Here is a 22,183-nt window from a genome sequence, read left to right as displayed (position 1 = left end):
AGGGAAATGGGATCTGAACTTGAACACGAGAAAAAAAATTTCACTCTGAAAGAATAAATTGTATGTTTTGGATGCAAATACCAAAACCTTACAAAATGAACCTTTATCTGACAATGGAGATGGATATTCTATGTATTCTTCAAACAAAATCAGCTTATAAGTATGAAAGGCCTACCACTGAAGGATGTTTGGAATGGGGTTTTCTCACAAACCTAATGAACCAGGCTAAAGTTTGAGGTTTTTCCTCTATGCCTTAGGGGAAGGAAAAGGGCAACAAACACGATCAGAGTTCATCTTTCACTGAAGTTCCTTCTGCCCTTTTCTACATCATGTACAGAGTGGACACAGAGCCACAATGACCACGGAGCCCATGAGCCACCTGAGCCTGAAGCCACTTCTACCCCTAACACAGTCCACCACTAACTTCTATATCTTTAGAAGAGGCTAACAGTGCCACTGAATATTTTATATTATTTTATTCTATTCTATTTTATTTTAGGCCGCACCCACAGCATATGGAGGTTCCCAGGCTAGGGGTTGATTCGGAGCCACAGCTGCTGGCCTACACCACAGCCACAGCAATGAGGGATCCGAACCCCATCTGCAACCTACAAGGCAGCTCATGACAATGCTGGATCCTTAACTCACTGAGTGAGGTCAGGGATTGAACCGCATCCTCATGGATACTAGTCTGGCTCGTTAACCCCTGAGCCACTACGGTTTGGAACTGCCACTGAACACTTTAAAAGCACAGTGTGAATATCAAAGCCTTTTTCACATATATTCTCTTGTTTTTTACAACAAAGTCTTGACTTTTTTTTTTTTTTTAATCCACGAGATAGGAAGGAATTATTATCCTTCCATTATAGATAAGGAAAACAGATTCAGAAAGATTGAGATTTTTTTTCTCACGGTCACAGAGCCCAGAGGAAGAGCCCCAACCTGGCTCCCCTGCCCCTCACCCCCAATGCCCACTCCTCCAGCAGGACATGTCCCAGTCCCCTCCACCTCTCTTGCTCCCAGCAGACTGCACAGCTTGTGTTTCATGAGTGGTGGTGAGGGGACCAGGTACTGGATCCATATAAGGAGACATCAGAACTTGTATCAGAACTTGCATCAGTCTTGTATCAGAAGAGATCAGAACTTGGATCAGAACTTGTATCAGTCTGATATCAGGTATCAGAGTGTTAAGAATAAGTTCCCGTCATGGCGCAGTGGTTAACGAATCTGACTAGGAACCATGAGGTCGCGGGTTCGATCCCTGCCCTTGCTCAGTGGGTTATTGATCTGGCGTTGCCGTGAGCTGTGGTGCAGGTCTCGGACGCGACTCGGATCCTGCATTGCTGTGGCTCTGGTGTAGGCCGGCAGCTACAGCTCCGATTAGACCCCTAGCCTGGGAACCTCCATATGCCGCGGGAGTGGCCCAAGAAATGGCAAAGAAAAAAAAAAAAACATTTTAAAAACATAAACATTACATGAAATAAATTATACATACATTTATATATGTTCTCATTCTGAATCTTTCCCATCAGAAAAGTTATGACCAATCAGTGCATATCACTGAACTCTGTATTAATGTCCCTTCCACTATAAAACCAAACCTAATTCTTTTTTAAAAAGTTTCTTTATATGGCTGTTTCAGAGGACAATTCACTTAACTTATGAAAATACACCAAGATATAAGTTCCATAAGGAAAAATACAGATAGAAGACATTTTAAAAATATAAAAATATCATGAACATTACATGAAATAAATTACACACACACACACACACACATACACACACGTTGAATGGTTCTCATCAGAAAAGTTATGGCCAATCAGAGCATATCATAAACTCTGTACAAATGTCCCCTTCCACTATAAAGACCAAACCGAGTTCTCTCTTTTTTAAAAAGTTTCTATATATGGCTGTTTCAGAGGACAGTTCACTTGACTTATGAAAATACATCAAGAGATAACTTCCATAAGGAGAAATACATACACAAAATTTGCAGAGTGCAAATATTTGGTTGGCAACATTAATGATTACAAAATAGTAAGTAACTAAAAAAAAACTACTTTTTTTTTACAGGTGAGAATTATGAAGGCTGCCACCTGGTGGATCCATCGGCTATAGCAAGTGCTGCCAGAACAAGGTGCAATGTTTTATTGCAATTTACTGTTTGTTTACCCTCAACAAATTCTTTCAAAGAAGGAATAATCTCTTATCAGAGAAATGCTATGGCTCTGTTTTTAAAAATAACGACAAAATGGGGCCAGCAGACTGTTAAGTGTTCAATTAGTTAAGTTTTACTTTAAACTACTTGTGTGATTAGAGCCCAGTGGGAGAGAAATTATTTTAAGCTGGCTGAACTGAATACAAAGGCAGAAGTCAGGCTATCTAGTCTCTTCTCTTTGGATTCCACATTAGTTTCTTAGTTGCCCTTGGGTATCTCACTGAGCTAGACTGTTTTTACATTTCTTCACAAAATGCACAAGAGGAATGGCATTCTTCCTGCATACCTGTATCCTCACCCCCTCCCTGATACAGCCCTAGCCATCTTGCACACTTCATCCCAGATGCTCTGACCTCAAGCTGCAGCCACACTGGTTCACTCATGCACCACTAGGACCTTGGACTTCCTGTCGACTTGTTTTCAGCCACCTTCCCATACACGACACGTCCACCCATCCTTCAAAGCTCTGCACAGAAAACCCCCACCTTTCATCCCCGCCTACCCTTGTGGAAAGCTCTCTCTCCTTCAGAATTTGGGCCACATTTACAGTCTGTTCCTTTCATTTAACCCTCTGATTGTAGTCTAGTACTGCCACGGCTATCCCCGTGGACAATGGACTCTAAGTTATGGGCCATCAGAGAACTTGATGCAGAGAACACCCCTGGTGTGCTCTAGATGTAAATCCTCTTTTGCTTCTTCCTAGCAGATAATCGTGGGCTGCTTTGCTAACGTGTCCCTGCTTTAATTCTTCTTCTGTAAAATGGGGGCGTTTATGCGTAGAGCACCTACGCGCAGGGTGTGAGGATTATCACCTGAGTTGATCCATACAAAGTGCTCCCGATTACCAATTGTTCTTATGTGTCATTTGCTGTGTGACACTTCGGTAGCTTGCACAACACTGCACATTTTGAGGATCCAGCAAATATGTGTGAGTGGTGATAATGATACTATTTGATGGGCCCCATTTTAGTATCCAGAGCTTCCTCAGAGTTCACGGAAATGAAATTTTTGAAGCAGGGGCTGCTGATGTTTTAGGGCTTCTCTTATGATTGGGGATTTAAACAAATGCTCTCTTAAGAAAGCAACCTGGTAGGATAGACACTTTCCTGGATCAGAGAGGTTAAGCTGGGCAGGTAATCATGTGAGCAGGGGTATGACTCCATCAGTGTGGCCCCCATCCTCCACTATAGCGGTGGAGAGAGACTTCAGTGCCACTCGAGAGCTGGACGGAGGTGATTAACTCGTGTGGCAGGAGAGGTCTGAGACAAAGCTGATGAAGCACAGGGATTCCGAGTCAATGGGGAAGTGAACTGGATGACTGTGACTTTCTGTTTCCTGTTGCATGTACATCGGTGCTTCCATAGCAGGTTCACGGTGAAGCTGGGTGCATACATGGGGCCAAGTGAAGCCATGGAACACAGAATATGCTTAGCATGTTCACAAGCCAAAAGATAAATAAGCATTGTACATGGATTTCTAAATATACATACAACCCTACGTAATGGCTCTCGCACCCTTTTCTAAGGGTGCCATGAGGTTCTGTAAAGCAGTTTGCAAGTAAAACATCATGCAAATAGCATCTGAGGATATCAAAATATGGCCACCACCCTGATGGTCTGCCAGTGATGGTACATCAGAGCCCAGGGCTGGTACTGGTCACTTTATACTGTGTCCAAGAATTGCTGTTTAAATTTAGAAGAAAGCTGCATGGTTACAAGTTCTCTGGGAAGATAAGTAGATCCCCCGTGTCCACCTTGTTTGGTTACATGGTGGCTCCACTCAAGCGCTTCCTTTAGGAACCAGAAGCAGGATCCTCTGCTTGGATCTGAGACAGAGCACACCCTGGCTTGGAAGGGTGCCTAATGCTCTCAGTTACAGCATGCTCATTGCTCGTGCCACTTGAGAGACACACATCGACCAGATCCAGGAATGAAGGCACTCCGAGGACAAAATGTTATAAATGAGAGCAACTGATTCTACCCAGAGACCTTGCCAGAGGCCTTTAGGGGAATGTACATTCAAATTTCACAGATGCAGCAAGAGACATATATCTATGTATCTATCTCTATCTACATCTCCATATAGCTATTTTTAATGGCTGCATCCATGGCATATGGAAGTTCCTGGGCCAGGGATTGAATCTGAGTTGCAGCTGTAACCTATGCCATAGCTGTGGCCACAACCAGATTCTTTAACCCACTGAGCCAGGCTGGGGATTCAAACCTGAGTGGCTGCAAGTCAGGTTCTTAACCCACCGTGCCACAACAGGAATTCCAGGAAGAGACATTTTAAAACCCAGAATCATACTAAAATACTTTATAAAATAAATTATGAAGATGATCAAATACATCTCAGCAAAATAAACAAATGCATATCTTCTAATATGTATATGTTTAGTGCTTCTTCTGATCTTATAAGCAGATGTGAGAAATAATATAAACATATACTGTGCCAGGAATCAAGATGCATATAGCATAATACTGCTGTAAAGAACTAGGAGGCCAAATATATTACCATTTAAAATACATCTGACCTTCTCTTAACTGCTGATGCCAAGACTTGAAACACTCTAGTAAGATGAATAACAACCAACAGAAGCTCGCATATAAAACATAGATTTATTATCTAAACAAAAGGTGAGCTCTCAGAAAATCTCGAGAAAATTTTAGAGACAGAAGCACCTGCCTGCGTACCTTTGTGGTCCCTAACCCACTGTTAATGTTACTACACTGGATATAGCAGATGGGGGGGAAAACTCCAAACAACACCTGGGGGGTCCTTACTCACAAAAGGTCAATGGGAGGCAGCAATGGGGTGTCCGGGAACCACTGCGAGAGAAGGGGCTGGTCAGACTCGTGAATCTTGGATCTCTTTTGAATTTTGCCTTGGGGAGTCTGAGGTCATTTCAGGTAACTTGCACAGCCAAGAGATCTCAAAGCCTACAATCCTGCTCTGCCTCCCATTTCTTGGGCACTATGATAGAGTTGCTCACGCCAGCTGGATAAAGAACATTATCAGAGATTGATGGTGAATGAATGAACAAACTCAAGCATTACCCATAAAGGTGCCAGAAGTGGCATTTGCTTCTACTCAGTAGGTATTTTGCAAAGTTGGGGGTGGAGGAGACTCCAGCCATCTCAAGGTTTGACTCCCAAACTGAACAGCTTGAACGCCAAAACATAGGTCAAAATATAACATGTGTGGTGCTTGCCTCCTCCCAGGGTAACTTTTGGATAGCAAGCAAAAGAGTGCATCACAGTACACTTCAATCCCATGGATTTAGTGGGTACCCACCCACATAACAGGTCCTGGGGAGATGCTGGGATGATGTGGGAAGTTTTATTGGTAGTTACATGTCTCTTCTTCAGGGCTGCTGTCAGATTTACCCTGCATACAGTACCACCAGAGCTTATTTCCAACAGTGCCTACCGCTCTGCAATGTTCTCTCAATATTCAGTTCTATCCCTCCAGTGATCAATAGTACACCCAGAGTTGGGCAAAACACTGTAGGGATGGATGATAGCAAAGCCAGGCCCTAACTCCCATGGCGCCTGAGGCCAAGACCAAAATTTCCTTAATGATGTGAACTGATCCACGGCACTAACTTTCCTACAGTCTGCCACTTCCCAATGGACCTCTGAATATGCATGCCATTACTACTTCTGGAACCGAGGCCAGAACCTGACCTTTTGAAGAACACACCTGTGTTGGCTGGGGGAAGAGAGAAGGAAGGAGAAAAGTCATTTAACTGCACTTACTTTTGAAAGGCTTTGTACACCCACCTACCTGCAGTACCTTCCACATTCCTAACTTTCCTTCGAGTTCCAGTTGAGTGTCACTTCTCCGTGATGCCTCTCCCCATTCGCAGAACATTCTCTCCAAAAGCATGGCATCCGTCCCCCTGCTCCAGGCCTGGCTAATCCAGCTGAACTTTATCTACCTGCACATACTTCCGACATCACCAATGCTCCTTGAGGACAGGGACCATACTGTGTTACCGACATCTACTAGGGTACCTGCCTCAGAGCAAGTGCTCTAGAAACTGTGTTTAAATGCCACCTATGTGTCTATGTCTTGTCTCTCAACAAGCTGCAGGTTATCTGATGGTATGGCGCACACCCCTGGCTGATAGCCCCTGCCAGCCCCACCCAGTGTGCACCCAGCAAGAGGCCATGCATAAATCCATTGACTTGTCAAATAACCCTGCAATAACTAAAGACGGTAATATTGACCACAGTCGGGTTTTCCTTGAAATAAACTTAAAATCAAACTCAAATTCATCTTTGCTTTAACCAGATCCCTATGTGGAGCTGTAGTTTCCATTCTGTAGTCAGCAGGCAGTAAAGCAAACAACTCAATGCACCTGAGAGGATCAGTGAAGACTGCTTCTCTCTATCGCACTCCTGCTTCTCATGATCTTCTTACTCCTCTGGCTCAATTCAGCTTACATCCCCCGTAGAAGCCAAGCTGCCCTCAAATTCATTTGCACCAGGGGGCAAAGGCCTAATGCCTGCTGGAACGCCTCCTTCCATCCCCACCCTCCTTCCATCACTGACAGTGTATGTGACATTTTCACGGTTCTACTGCAAAGGAAATCCAGCTCTCAGACTCGACCTTCAGATCGGACCTCAGAGTTTACTACCACTTTGTCCTCTGCTGTGTAGAATAAAACTTACTGAATGTCGCTGAAGAAAATCGCCTTTCAGATAATTTCCAAACAGATTTTACTAAGTGTGAGACATAAAACAAAGGGAACTCTTAACTACCTATCTGTAATTTAGGTTAAGCAACGAAATTAAATTAGGACGTGACTGTGCAGATATACAGACAGACATGCTTTTCATGACATAAAACCAAGGAATTCATGCTACTTTTGCCCTTAATTAAACCTTAAACTACTGAATACTCTCCCAGGAATGAGGATGAGTGTGTGTGGATGTGCCATACAGGAGAAATCTAGAACCTGAGTAAAGAACTCCTCGTGTGAGTTCTCTGTGGCTGCCTTCTTCACCCGGATGGCATAAAAAAGATAGTACCTTTAGCAGGAGCTCTATAACTTCTGTGTGGACGAGGCCGTGCACGGGTTCTCCGTTGATGTGGGTGATCAGATCCCCAGCCTTCAGTCCTGCCTGGCAAGCTGGACTTCCTTCTTCTACATTCTACAGTCCAAGAGGAGAGGACATATTCGTAAGCAAACAAACAGCAACCCTGACACCGCTTCTTGTGGCAGAGTGTTCTGATTTCATCAGCTACTGATCCTCCGCTCATAAGAGGAAATAGGTAAGATGCTTAAAAGTCAACTATACTTTTTATGTCATCCTCTTAAAATAGGATAATTCCTATTAAAATTGTTCCTTAAACAATTTTGGGTGATTTGAGAAAGCACTTTAAAAAAAAAAAAAAAGCTGGGGGGGGGGGGAACTAAGAAAAGAAGAAGGGAAAAAAGGATAGAAGTGGACCATCTTTAACTATTTCTACCAGCTTGGTATGCTGAGTGGATAATCAAATATGAGGTCGAACAAAATTAATTTTTGCTAAGTTCACTTCCACCCCGTCAAGAGCAAGAGCATGACACCGTCCCAAATGCCAGCTTAACAGAAAAAAACAAGTGCTGTCAACTTCGCCTCAGCTGACACAGTCATTCTCCAGTGTGCCTGGGGATGCAAACCAACCAGAGAGAGAGGAGACTGCTGGCCTTACCCAAACAATATGATGCACTGTGTAGATGTCACTGTCCCCGACGTACACCCGGATGGCTCGGATGGTGAAGCCGTAGTTCTTCCCCAAACTATGGATCACAATGGGCTGGTGTGGGCTGGCGGAAGCGCCCGAAGAATCCCGGCTGGGAGAGGAATCCCGTGAAGAAGAAGGGTCTGAAGACAGGGAATGGGGCGACATTGGACTTCCCAGGGGAGAAACAGCAAACATATCTGCAACAGAGAAGCAGTCAGTCATCCAAGCTGATCCCCGTCCCACTCTCCCAGCAGCCAGCCCTCAGCACGTGGCCTGGCCCGGGGTGGGGCACCGTCACAAAACAAACCCATTCGTTTCTAATAATGAAGAAACAATATCAAAATGTTTACATTGGTAACTGGTGTGAGTTTCAAAAAGGAGGCCTGTCAAGAAAACCACAGAAGTGTCTCTTTCTAAACTAACGTCAAAACTAATATTCTCAAGTTAAAATGTCTTAGGTCTCCACACTCATGAAAAATATACACAACACTTCGCTGCTATCTGGCTGAGATTTTTTAAAAGGTACACTGTCTTTTCATTAGAGAAACAAATCATAGATGCACAATTTGAAGTATACCCTCCCACAAAGAAGGCTGCATGGACTGCAGCAAAAGGCACCAAGGCTCCAAATCTCGCCCTAAACTACCTCAACATGGTCCTTCTCAAATCCACCTGGAGAGCAACTCCTCAATTTGCCTCATTCGCAATATTATTGAGGTAGTACTGATTAAATACATTTGATCCAGAAAACACCGCAAGGCTAACATCTCAATTAAAGGATCACTTCCTTATCACAATGATAAGAACTGATTCTCTTCACATATTACCTCTCAGCAAGGTTTCTGAGAGGATAATGCAGGGAGATAGTGAAATTTTAAGAAAGATTCAGTTCACATTCTTCAACACCAAGCCTACTCTGCTTCCCTTGTTTTATAAGCAAACATGCTTTTAATACATAGTTCTTATCCCTGGTCTATCCATGTGAACCTAGACAGATCTTGTCACGTGAAACTGCATGCATGTGTGTCTGTGTTTGAGAAGAATAATCTAGAGCAAGATGCTGAGGTTTGAATGTGAGCTCAGTCAGGGCCAGGCTACAAAGGCCAGTGGTACTGAAGATACCTGGGGAGCGGTGAGGGGCACTGGGGCTACAGCAAGCTGAAAGTACACAGACTATCATTTGCTCTAATTCTTAGGTCCGCCCAAGGAGAACACTTAGCCAAATGCATCACTATCCAAGCTCCCTGCTCTCTGACTTTATATGGTACCCTGATGCTTCTTTTCTGGTTACCTTCTGTCTCAGCAAAAGGCCAGGTGCACAGACGCACACTGGTGGGCAGGGAATTTCAAAATGTGGCCAAGGAGGAAGAAGACAGAGTGGACACAAAGAACCAAACTGCTAAAAGCCAGGCCCCCAGGCCTTTGCCTCAGGACATTTGCCCTCATCTCCCCAAACTGAGTAACTGCCGTGCCGTCACCAAGATACGGGCTTTCTCACCAGCTCTCCAAGTGGACTGGACCACATCCCACTTCCCTCCCCAACTACAGCTGCACTGGGGCCACTGCCTTCCGGTTCTGAATAGTCATTCAAACTAGGGAGAGAGGTGTTTGTTTTATGGTGCCAAATGGACATCTCCCAGAGAACAGAATATGCTACAGTGAGTACTACTTGCAGATGAGCCTTTGTTTATACGCAATTTCCTTCTGCACAAATTGGAAATTTCAAAAATGTAAACAATCCCTTTCATACGTGGTCTGTATTCTTCCACATGCAAGCCATCTGCAGTATAATTCAACTGCCACTTCCACTCTCTGACATTTGAGTGATAAGTCATGACCACCAGGGTGTATATTTTCATCTCAGCCAGTGAAATTACTACAAGCTTTGTGATTAGCAGAGGCAAAACTAGGTTGTGGAAAAATACTGCAATTCAACAAAACCATAATTAAGCCCAATCTTTTTCTTTTTTAATGTGGGGCAGAAAATGATGGGACTACCAGTAGGAGGAAGCATAACCCAACAGACAGGACTGATAAAATGTGTAATTTCAGTGCTGTCTGTGACTCTCTGCATCTCCGGAAATGAAAAACTCATGTTCCCTGTGTATTTGCTCATTAATTAGATGAGAAAAACTATACTTAGCTTTCCAACACAGATGCTGTAAACAGCTTTGGAAAGGATATAAATGATGCATAGTCTAGGAAAGAAAAGTTATTGAGGAGGGAAATTTATCACTTAACTTGGGGTGGGGTGGGGGGAGAAAAGAAAACAAATAAAAGAAGTAAGCCTTTGTGGGAAAGGAGCCTGTCTCATCTCCCGCTGCAGAAAGAAGCAAGAGGGAGTAAGCCACGTATGCCCTCCAGGAGCTCTGGAGGGAGACACTCAAGAGGGCTGTGTTGGCACCCCCCATTACTGCTTCAAGCAGTCTTGCATCTCAGTCTGCATTCCAAATTGGGGTTCCGGGGGCGGGGGGGGGAGCAGCACATGCACAAATCACACAGTATCATGCGAGTAGACGTCTCTCTACCTCCTGGGATCATGAGGGACAGAGCACTGGCAGAAAGGGACTTTGTGACTTTCCCCGAGATTTTCTTTTTCTCTGTGCTTTCTAATCGCTGCCGAGCCATGTGAGGAGCGGGTTCACTGGAGGGCTTTGAGGAATTATCTGTACTGTCCACACACTCGCTTCGTCCATTTATCTGATCCAAGTGCTCTGAAAAACTGCCAACTGCACAAAGAAGAAGGGATAAACACGTTCAGGAAAACCTGGGATAGAAGACAGTGGGGAGAGGGGAAGACAGAGAGAAGGAAGGACAAAGGCTGGGAAACAGGTGCCCACGTGGTTGATGAGTCCATGTGGTGTCAGGCAAATATGAAAAACACGTGACTGGTGTGAAGATGCTGATGCAGAGGAAGGAGGACGGAAGAGACAGCCATTCAGATTTCATTCTACTTGTGCACAAGTCTGCTAACTCGCAATCAACTCCATTGAACTAGAAGAGTAATTAATTGTTAGACTCTGTATCTTACAACCCTAGTAGAGACAATTCTTTCCCCCGACCCCACCATCAAAGGCCACACCGAGAACCAAACATCACCTTATGAACTCCACGACCACCCATCATGTACTGATTATCCTATGCTACTAATGACCATCATTAGCGTGGCTGTGAATACTGGGATTTGCCATGTGGACATCATTCAGTCACTGCACGGAGACATATGCCTGTGTCATCTCCTCCCATCTTTCTAGGGCAGAGCTCACATGAGGCTCAGGTACGTAACTTACAGAAAAGTGCCTCAAGCGTCACCTTCGACCTCCCACACCAGATGCCTCCTTTCACTCTAAGCTCCTTGTAAATCTCACAGGACAAGACCAAGGGGACACCTGACTTCATTACCCAATGGCTTGATCCATCTTCGTGGCTTTGAATACAGACAGTGCCACCTGCTGGTCAGCCCCCAAGTCCTAGACCAGTGGAAGATCTGTCTCCCTTTAAGCCAGCCATCAAGCCTCCTTTAATTTTATTAATCCTGAAAACAAACTGGAGGTTTGTTTTTTTTTTTTTTTTAAGAAAAAATTAGGACTTCCCTCATCAGAGGAACATAAGAGAATACATAACCATGTAGAAGCATGCAGGATTGGGAAATCAGTGATATCTGTCTGGCCATTGCACATGCCAGGAGTAAAAAAAGTTCTTGAGCAGAAGTGACATGCTAAATTCCCCAGAGGAAAGTCCAACAACCATCCCTTTTGGTTTCTTTCTTTCATAGGCTAGTTTTCTGGGTTTTTCCCCTTTCTTTTTAAAATCACTGATAATACCTCTTTGTCCAGAAAAAAACAATGCTTATCTCCTTTTTCCTTCTAAGTGTTATAAGATCCTTGTGCTTTAAAAATCGTCAACAACAGTCACACATTAAGATATACAATCCACACAGAGAATTTAATACCATTATAATCAATCCTTTGAAAGACCAGACAGCACATTTTAACGTGCTGACCATGACATTCTTTGCCTAGGAAAGAGGCTTAACTGGATTTAACTAACATTTCTGTTATACTGCTATACACACATCACTTGACTACACAGGTGAAGTTTGGCCCTATTCACAGAGCTGGCACAGACACCACAGGTGGGGTCCAAGCTAAGGGAAGCCTGGGGCTTGGCTCAGGGCACTTGGGCATGGTACAGCTCCTGGCCACCTACTGTGCTTTAGGTACAAAGGGTACAGCTCCTGGCCACCTACTGTGCTGTAGATGCAAAGGTTCATGGACTTCCATGTGACACCCAGCTGACCAACAAAGGAAGACAATCTTCTGGTAAACAGCAACCGTCTTTCTGCTTCTATATACCAAACTCCATCCCACTTAACAGTATCTCTGTTCTATTTACTCTAAGAAATCAGCTGCTAAAGGACTTGACAAAAAACTTCACAAGTCAAAAAAAAAAAAATCTCATCTTAAAAATCTTGAGCTTACTTTGGGGATAAGTCACACACTCCCTTCTCTATTCTGATTTGGTTTGGATGGGATCATTGACAAGTAAGTACATCATGTAAAGCTGAATCTCTTCACGATGAATAATGTGTTGGATGCACTTGAGCACCACACCTAAAACTTCAAGACTTTTATGTTTCACCACATACAAGGCAGTCATGAAAAAAGAAACAGGTAGGTATAAAGCTGTACTTCCCTAAATGCCAGGCTGTGCGTACCCCACATACCTTGCCTATCATCTCTCGCTCTTGCCTCCGCCATCTCGTTTCCCAGCTCTGTATAAAGCATGTGTTTCTTTTCTGCCATTGGTGGGTAATGTCACCTCAATGCTCTGTAAATGTCAAGGGTTCTTTCTTTTTGATGGTGGAGCAATATAAAAATCAACAAATTTAATTTTACTACAGGCACGGTTTTCAGAATCCCTAATTACCCTTCGCTATGAGCAAATCAGTGCATCTCTCTATTCTGTACTTACAGCCCCCAAGGTCTTTTGATTATTTTTAGTGTGCACATGGGGGAGACGGAGAAATGGGTGGTTTGAACCTATTAATCAAAATGCATGCAGGACATAGACAGGTTTTTTTTTTTTAATTATGAAAGTCATCAATCAAATGCTTCGACACCACTCTCCTCCCTCTACCGCCTACCTTTCTGACAGTAAGCAGGCTGAAGAGGCCAGGGGATAATAAACAATTTATCATAGTAAGAATACATTTTACATGGAGGTAACTCTACTCCATTCAGAGTAAATAATAAACTAGGAAATGGGTGAGAACTTAGTAATAACCAGAAATTTAAAACGCTCCACATATCTTCATTTGATTTGAGTAGCAAGATGAACTAAAAATGGTCAGGAATCTGAGACCACTGTCTTGCTTCTACACTATTTCATTGCTATTCTCCTGGCTCTTACAGAGTTCGGACAGGTGGAATGATCCTACGTGGAAACATAACCGAGGTGAAGAGAGAGAAGGAAAAAACCCAACATCATTATTCCTCACAATCAATGCTAATATCATGCAATGCTCCACAGAACGAGACTTTTTTTAGGAGGCTAAAAGAAACCCAGCCTGGAAAGTTTGTTTTCAGCAAATGATTCAAAACAAAACAAAAGGAAAATTACACTGCTAATATTCAGTTAGTTAAAAAAAAGTTCTGAGAAATCTTGGAATCATTCACGGTTATCAACATGGCATATTGAATATGGCTTAATGAAAACATTTATTATGGCAACCTTAAGCCACATCCACGATGTATTCTTTAAGCATAAAATACACATTGCTCTGTAGAAGGATGCGCTGTGCATAAAATTTTTATAAACCAAATAATATTTTAAATGCACTTCAAAGGCTTGCTCCGAGGGGAATGCGAATCAGATCATCTAATGAGGACACCTCTGTGATTACAGGCATGCGAGTACCATGAGGCATTAAGCACTTTAAGAACCTGTGGAGACCCTTACTGTTCTCAGGAAGGTTTACCTCACTCAAAAGTAACATCAGAAGGGCCCAAGCCCCTGGACTGCCTCCCCCACTACCAAAGACGTCTCAGGAGTGTCTCTGCGCCAGTCACCTGGGGACTGGAAGGGGAACGTGTGCATGGTGGAGCTGCCTCATATGCACATAGGACACCAATTTGAATTGTGTGGCTCTTTCTGACTCCCCTCTCCTCTCTCCGGCCTAGATGCGTGGAAGGCATCCGTGAATCTCAGCGCACAAGCATCTGGCCACACAGACTGAGGCTCTAGGGTGGAGCCTGGTCATTGGGTACAACGTGGCCCCATAATAAAAACCAAGTCCTTCAAAGAAACAACCACTCATTTCAAGTGGCTTATACTGTACTTTATGGGTGATGATTTAAGACACCGCTGAGAGGAATTTTGACTATTTGGCTTTTTTTTTTTAAATCTTCATTTTTTCTATTATAGTTGATTTACATTGTTCTGTCAATTTCTGCTGTACAGCAAAGTAACCCAGTCATACATATATATGTATATATCTATGCATATATACATACATATGCATATATACATATATGCATATATATATATATATACACACACACATTTTTTTTCTCACATTATCCTCTGTCATGTTCCATCACAACCGTTTGACTATTCGACAGTGCCACTCACTCGTAACTTTGAGTTAGATGTAACCCCACGAGACATGCCTTTGCAGCCACAGCAGAGCCCCTAGGGTGTTCTAATGGCCTGCAAAGGACCCATATGAAACCTGGCTATAGACGTGAAGCTTTCAGGTGAAGCAAGACCCATCAGCTGCATGGCCATGCGCTAAAGAGGTGTCTGGGACGCCTGACCTCAGGTCTCAGGAGCCCATCACCAAGCACAAGAAGTGGGGCCACGGACAGAGTCTAGCAGCACAAAACGGCCATTGTCACTACCAGACTGGGCCAGGCCTGGAAATGTGAGCATCCACAGTCACCTCTCAGTGTGGTAGGTGATGCTTGGATGGCAGACCATGCCCTGGACCACGCCCTGGTCTTACCTGATAGGGTGGAGCTGCTGATCGTACTGGCCGGGGTGCTGACCTCAGGCTCCTCCTGAGCACTCTCTGCAGGAGGAAGGGCTGGCTTTTCTGGTTCCTCGTGCAGCTCTCTGGGGTGGGGAGCCGCCACGTCTTGTTCTGCCTCTGCTGAAACCGCCAGTTTGGGAAGCAGGCCAGAACCGAGTTTATGTCTGTTGCTTTCAGTATCTGAAGAGTTGGATGTGGATAACTGTTGCCTTAATTAAAAACAAAACCAAAGTCACAGACCTGTACACACTAGGAAACTGTGTTCCAGGTGAACTGGGAGAGAAACCAGGTCAAAGTGGAACTGAGATAGCCTAACCAAGACATGTCAAGGGCAGCAATTCTTCAAGGGGGGTACCCAGTCCAGCAGCACCAGCATCCCCAGGGAACTTGTTAGAAACATACATTCTCAGCCCCCATCCCAGATCTCCTGGGTCAGAAGTTCCGAGAATGGACCCAGCAATCTGATGGTACAAGCCCCCGGGAGATTCCCCCCACCTTTTATTTTTTATTTTTTGGTCTTTTTAGGGGCACACCTGTGGCACACGAAAGTTTCCAGGCTCGGGGTCGAATCAGAGCTGTAGCTGCCGGCCTATGCCACAGTCACGGCAACACCAGATCCAAGCCACATCTGTAAGCTACATCACAGCTCACAGCAACACCGGATTCTTAAGCCACTGAGCGAGGCCAGGGATTGAACCCACGTCCTCATAGATACTAATCTGGTTTGTCACCACTGAGCTGCGACGGGAACTCCCTGTCCAGGAGATTCAAATGCACACTCACATTGAAGCACCACTGTCCTGGGAGCTACTGCTTATGATATTTCTTAACAGGCAATTCACATACATTTCAGAATACTCGGAACTCCAGCTTAATGTTTCCGTGGACGGCAACGTGGTGTTTTTGGTTTTCTCCCCAGGGTCTTCCTTCTCTTCCCCTGAATTCTGAGTACCTCGATCTATACTGCTGAACACCTGCAAGGCGAAGAGGCAGTGCTTATTAATATCTTCCTGAAAGGGTTTGTCAGAAAAAGAAAACAAAACAAAACAAAAAAAAAAACAAATCCCCAAATCCTGGGAAAAACCTGAGACTATGACTAAAGTTTGAATTTGGACGGTGTATTCAGTACTTTCCAGTGCTGTTTTCTTGAATCCTGAGATGAGTGGTCAATGTGTAATTTTTTTTTTTCCCCTCGAGTGGGGAGCTATGAATTCACCACCCTCTCACCGTATCTCACCATGGACTTTGTATCTGCAAACAAAATCCATAGATGCATTGGGGTTTCTAGGCCTGGGATCAATGCACATGTTAGATTACTTTTTAACCATGAAGTCAATCCGAGAAAGAAAATCACAGGGAAAAAGATTTAATGGCCACCAGTCAGGGGCGGGAAGGAGAAAAAATGAATTGGAACTGAGGGCTAAGAGAAGAATAAATGACCTGTTTCAAATCGTGTCAGGGGTAGGGGAGAGATGCAGGGCCTATTTGGTTATTATGAGTCAGAGGTGTTCGTTTGGCTTATAAATCACATTTACAGACAGGCAGCTTCCTATGTGGGTCCTGGGATTTTTGAAGGGGATTAGAGCTTAGGCAAACTGGGACCTGTGCTGACGCCCAGGAAAGATGGAAGGTGAAATAGGGAGCTGAGAGCCCAGCCCAGGAAGTACTCATTACTGCCACATCCAGCCCCTGGCTGCTCCCATGGAAGTGGCCCTGAGACCACCTATGATCTCCTGGGATTAGGAGGAAGGTGGCTAAAGAACAGGAGACAGTGGGAAGGAAACAGAGCTTGCGGGCTGGCTTCGAGCGGCCACAGGACAGGTACTGGGAAAGCCCGTGCTCCCTGTTGTTGAAGCGATTTTGGTCCTGGCTCTGGGCCAGACCTGTGCATCCCCTCCAGGGAAATCCCTATGTCTATGTCCTTGCTATTAACAGGGAGGGCAGTGTGGGCCACACTCTGGGTAGTCACTTAGAAAAACGTGCAGAATGCTTTAAAATCACTCAATGCTATAGAAAAGCTACATCATAATCATGAAAATGCCATGGCAACAGAAAATATATTGCGGCTGCAAATAGCAAAAGGAAGGTAGGGTGCCCTCTAGGTTCATTTCCATGTTCCTAGGGCCCTGCCTCATCTCAGGACTCTCAGGTGTTTTGTTTATCTTTTAAATCTCACCACCAGCAGCAAAAATATAAATTATATAAAAAAAAAAAGTATCTTTCTCCATTGATTTTATCTTCTACCGTTTCCAAAATTCTAGCTTGGCTTCCTACTGCCTCTTGAATATAACATGAATTTTCTATCACCAGTTATAAGACTTTGTCATTCTGCAGTCAACTGGGGCCAAGGGTCTGGGCTTAAAACAAGGACTAGACTTTCTCTTTTGTGGTGTACTCTGTGGGATACTAGGAGAGGGCTCCGAGCACAATGAGCTCAACATTCTCCATCATAACAGGAAAGAAACGGGAGGATGCCTCCCCGGCACCGAGCTAGACCAGGGCACGCAAAGCAAAGTCAGCACATAGGTGGTACCACATGCTCCTAAGGGTGACTATGAATGCAAGCCTCTGACTCCAAGAAAAAAGATACTAATCTGCAGAGAGTGAAACAGAGAAAAATACTTCTACAGGGGGAGAGGGACTCTGGGTTATTAAGACGGTGGGGTCACTTTTTCCCCTAAAAAAAGCCCCCAAGCCCCCAAACACCATAGCTGCTTCTTACAGTCCCGTGTCACTGTTCAAGGTACCAACTACCTGGCCAGGGGGCAGGCCCTCTGTGTTTATGCCCCATTTCACTTACTTTTGAAAACCTATGGGAACATGAGGAAAACTGCCTTATTTCCACGTTGAAGTCTTCGTCATTTGTGTCATCTTCTTCCTCAGTCTCCATATGATGGTACTTCTCTGATCGAGCTGCAGGGAAATGTTTGGGGACAGTTCCAATTACTCAGAGTTTCAGCTTTGAATTTAGATATTTAAAATGATGGTTCAGGACTGGAAGGTCCTATCCAAAGCAGAGCTGATTTTCTTACAAAGTAAAGGCCAAATAATGTTTTATGTCAGATAACGCACGTACTATCAAAATAACTTGTGTCATCTTCGGATTCCAGTTGGGGAATGAATTCTGCCTTCTGTCGCAGCAAACTGTTCCAGTCTAAGGAACGGAAGAATCGATGCTGTTTGACTTCATATGCACCACCTTGGGGTAGGCAGTGGAGGGGAAGAACAGAGGGAAAAGCGTTAAATCGTCCTCGCAGAAAGGTAAACAGCCGTTTTTAAGAACATCAAAAAAAAAAAAAAAAAAAAACCACAATCTATCAAAAGCGAACTAAAGAAATCATGGAAATGTTTTTCATTCTGCAAACCAAAACCTCCAAAAATTTTCCCATAATTTATCAGTGGGAGATTTGATTTTGCTAACAGCAGTTGTTATGGCAGTTTCTCTTTGTTAATTTTTCCATGACTTCCTCCATTTTTCAAAGGTTAATGATGCAGCCACTTAAAATCCCATTACGCTGAACCTGGCGATGTGGACACACACTGGCCCAGAGGAGACTTGCTCATTACAAATCTGAAGAAATTCTAACAAGGTGCAGAATGAGTCCACAGCAGTATTTCCTCCGGAGGTAAGATTTTAATAAAGGTGAATTTTTCCTAAATAGTACAGAACAGTGACCATTCAATTTTATTGGATTGCTCATTAACATTGGTAGGAATTAGATTCTGCGGATTACAGCTTCTTAAGACACTGGCAAACCTGTTTGATGGATTTATAATGCGTGTAATGAAAATCAATCAAAGTCCCTAAGTTTTAGGCTTATTTTTGCCGCATGAGCCTGAGAACACAATTTAGTGAAACAAGGTTTTTAATTCAGTTCATGATTTTAAAGAGAGATTTTGAAGGGCAGGCCCCATCAAAAGATGATATGATCCCTCAGGTAAACAGAAGATGGTACACATGTTATAAAGTCCCAGCGTGAGAATCAGGTCCCTGCCTGCCACCAACACATACACTGTTGATGGGGGCAGACAAAGAAGAATCCATCTTGAAATAATACTGAGAAGAGAGATTTCTGAAGACTAGTACCGGGGTCTAATCAGCTTCCCTACCAGGAGATGCTCCCCTAAGTGTGATGGAAATGCCTCTTGAATGCACTTGTCACCCAGGCTTCTCATCCCGTCCTCAGTGGGGTACAGAAGGAACGGGATGAGAAATGCAAGTGGAATGAAAAATGGGCTTGGATCTCAGGGCGGGGGAGCTGTCTGTCAGGTTCACAGATGTGACTCAGGTCCCACCAGGCCCCTGGTGCTCAAGGGGCAGCCTAGCTACAGCTCCAAACCTAGCCAGGGAAAACCACTGTTCTGAAAACAACAGAATGGAGAGAAAAAAAGCAAAGTAGGAAAGTCACCACCCAAAAGGGAGGATGGTTTCCAAAGCATTTGACTAGAATCTTCATCGAGAACTGCACCCAGGCTTTTCCAGTGTTTACAGCGCAATACTCAAGTCTGATGTTGGTCCCAACAGCAATAGCATTAGCAGCAGTGGTGTGAGGGCCAACTCGGACAAGTACTACACTAGGTGCTAGAGGCCACTTGTTTCCTTTAATTAAACTGTTGGAAAAGAACCCCACAAAGCAGGCATTATCGGCTCCATGTCTGAATGGGGACAGTAATGATAAGCAGTAAAGAATACCAGGCTAAGATCAAGCAGTGAATAAGAGGGGCCAAGCCAAGGTCTGTCGGAGAACACCCAGGTCCATCCTCAGTGCCATAGCGCCACGTGCCACATCAAGGGGAGGCATGTTTTAATTTGGATCCCACCCTGGCATCTCTTTTGCATCCGTCTGCAAATGGCTTCACAATCGCTGATTCTGGGGAACTGAGCCAAACAGCCAACTCCTGAGCACCTCTGCACAGTCTCGCCCTCGTCCTCCGTGCCACCTGGTTTTCATCTAGCACGATCCATGTCCCCAAACACAGCTGCCAGGGGTGTTTTATTCTAGTGGTCTTTTCTTGGAGAAGCTAAAAGGGCTTAAATATTTCTCGATCCAACTCCCTCACTGTGCCGGTGATACCGAGGTCCAGAGTTAAGAGCTACTTACGGCCCACCACACACTACACTGCAACGACCACCACTTCTGTGGCTGCTCATGGGGCCACTCTCAGTGACAGCTGTGACACTTCCAGGTCAATCAACTTTACCCAGACAAGCACAGTCCTCTAGACTCGACACCTCAAAGGCCACTTGCAGACCACATCCAGAGGGTCTGGGTTTTCATTCCCGACTTGACATCCTTTGAGACCCTCACTGGTGAGAGCATTTTGCTTCACCTCTGTGGATGATGACAAATGGGTCCTCCCCACGGAGTCCCAGTCCACGGCTGACCCAGCCCACAGTTCCGCTCTTTGGCCTTGGTGTCCCTCTGAGAAGCAGCTGCTTACCCTTGGGTCCTGTTTCGTATGCATTTTTTCGAGAGATGGGGAACAAAAGAATCAACGAGATGCTCTGGGGACAAATTAACTCTGGGCTCAACTGTGGGTATAACACAGACGATGGTGTTATGCACCAAATACAAATCATCAGACCCAGGAACTCATCACATGTCAGGAAGGGAAGGGAAAGTGACCATTTCTTGAGCTCCTATTATGCACTAGGTTCATGTCCCAGACACTTTCACAAATGTGTCTACACTCAGAAAAATCACAAAAATCGCGGGAGGTGTGGAACATGCCCATTTCCATAGATTAGGAAACTGAGACGCTGGACAATGAAGAGATGACTCACGATCTCCCAGCTGGCTCAGGGGTGGGCGGTCAGTCACACTTTGGCAGCTCTCAAGTCCAATGGGCTCAGCTGCCACTCAAAACTCTACAAGTTCAAAAGCCGAGTTCAAGTACAAGTTCCCAAATTGCAAGCTATGCTTTGGCACCCATGCTCTCCCTTGAGTTTTTCTTTCCTTTCATAGAAGTTTCTTAAACATCCATTATGTTCTTCACACTCCTTTTCTCAGCTTCTCTAGTCTCTTGGGCAAATGTGCATTCACACATTTTCACGGTGCATTATTTTGCCCGCTAAATATGCATTAAATCCAAAACGCTGTCATTGGAAGCAGCATGGCAGGCCTGCGGGATTCTCAGCCTCATTCTCCAGGCCCTACTGGAACCTGTCACGTTGGCCCTGCCTGTTTGGCAGGCACTCCTTGACAAGGCTAAGAGCTTGGGCAGGGTCTTATAAATGTCTCTTTTGAGCTTCTGCTAGGAGATTCGTTTCTCAAACTGTCAAACCCCAAAAAGACGGAAAGCAGGGGTCAAGGAGAAATGTGCAGAGATAACCTGCAGCAAATAATGTATAAACGTGGATGCACTGACCGCCATCCCAGCCTGCCTTGTTAAGTCAAGTCCAATCAAGAGTCCACGTGTTCTTAGAGGAGGGAAGTGGGCAGATTATTAAGTAGGAAAACTCTCCAAAATGACACAGGAACCCTGAAGGGAACTCTTTAGAGGGCTGTGTTGATTCTTATCTTTAGCCATACCTTAGGACATCATTTCTCTGGAACAGCTGATTAGGATATATAAAGGGTTATTTGTATTGTAGCAGGACAATCTTCAAATGCCACTGCTTCTCATATTTGGCTTGAGTGAGTAAAATCACTCCTCAAAATTCTGCTCCACACAGAGCAGTGATACCCATTCTTGGACAGCTACTCCTGTCTCTTGAACGACTAAAGCAAATCTGACTGCAGGTCACAGATGGTGGGAAATAAGTTCCCTAGACACTTCAGACTTAAGGAAAACCAAATAGGGTGGGAGAGAAAGATAAAACACTCTGTTCAAAGAGTTCAATTAGCTCAAAGGTAGGGGCACCACCACCCTTTCTAAGCCTCATATGTCCAAAGGAGAAAGCATGAGATTATATATACAGGGGGAAAAAAAAATGACAATACTGGCAGTGTCACCTCTGGTCCTAAGAGCCAGAGTAGATGATTTTTTACCCTCACAATAACCACAGGAGGTAGTGGTACTCATTATAAGCTCCATTGTGTAGATGATGAAGTGAGGCACAGAAAGGCAAAACATCCTGCTTATGGTCACATGGTCAGATTTAAACTCTGGCTATTTGACTCCAGAGTTTATGCCCTAAACGTCCACTATATTGCCTTTCCTAGTTAAAGGCCCACTCATCCACTGAAAAAGGC

General features: G+C 44.5%; 1 protein-coding gene across 49 annotated transcripts in view; it reads right to left on the bottom strand.

Moving 5' to 3' along the window:
* The window catches only part of MAST4 (microtubule associated serine/threonine kinase family member 4), a 589,108-nt gene that overhangs the window by 11,493 nt on the left and 555,432 nt on the right, over window positions 1-22,183 (bottom strand). For 26 of the 49 annotated variants that reach the window (XM_085002340.1, XM_021076752.2, XM_021076753.2 and 23 more), the window contains 7 exons: window positions 18,064-18,186; window positions 17,788-17,900; window positions 15,834-15,961; window positions 14,961-15,196; window positions 10,483-10,683; window positions 7,922-8,151; window positions 7,258-7,380 (listed from right to left, as the gene is read on the bottom strand). In XM_085002340.1, coding sequence (XP_084858466.1) covers window positions 7,258-7,380; window positions 7,922-8,151; window positions 10,483-10,683; window positions 14,961-15,196; window positions 15,834-15,961; window positions 17,788-17,900; window positions 18,064-18,186 — 1,154 coding nt within the window. The remainder of the gene's footprint in view (window positions 1-7,257; window positions 7,381-7,921; window positions 8,152-10,482; window positions 10,684-14,960; window positions 15,197-15,833; window positions 15,962-17,787; window positions 17,901-18,063; window positions 18,187-22,183) is intronic. The other 23 variants (XM_085002344.1, XM_085002345.1, XM_085002346.1 and 20 more) reach the window with 1 other exon arrangement.

Source organism: Sus scrofa, chromosome 16, assembly GCF_054392235.1.
Source record: "Sus scrofa isolate SSC_HxYL_T2T_F1_AM1 chromosome 16, Sscrofa_HxYL_maternal_Yorkshire_Landrace_v2.0, whole genome shotgun sequence".
In the NCBI taxonomy this organism is placed as follows: Eukaryota; Metazoa; Chordata; class Mammalia; order Artiodactyla; family Suidae; genus Sus; species Sus scrofa.
The sequence above is the reverse complement of the archived record's forward strand: the minus strand, read 5'-3'. Positions and strand labels throughout refer to the sequence as shown.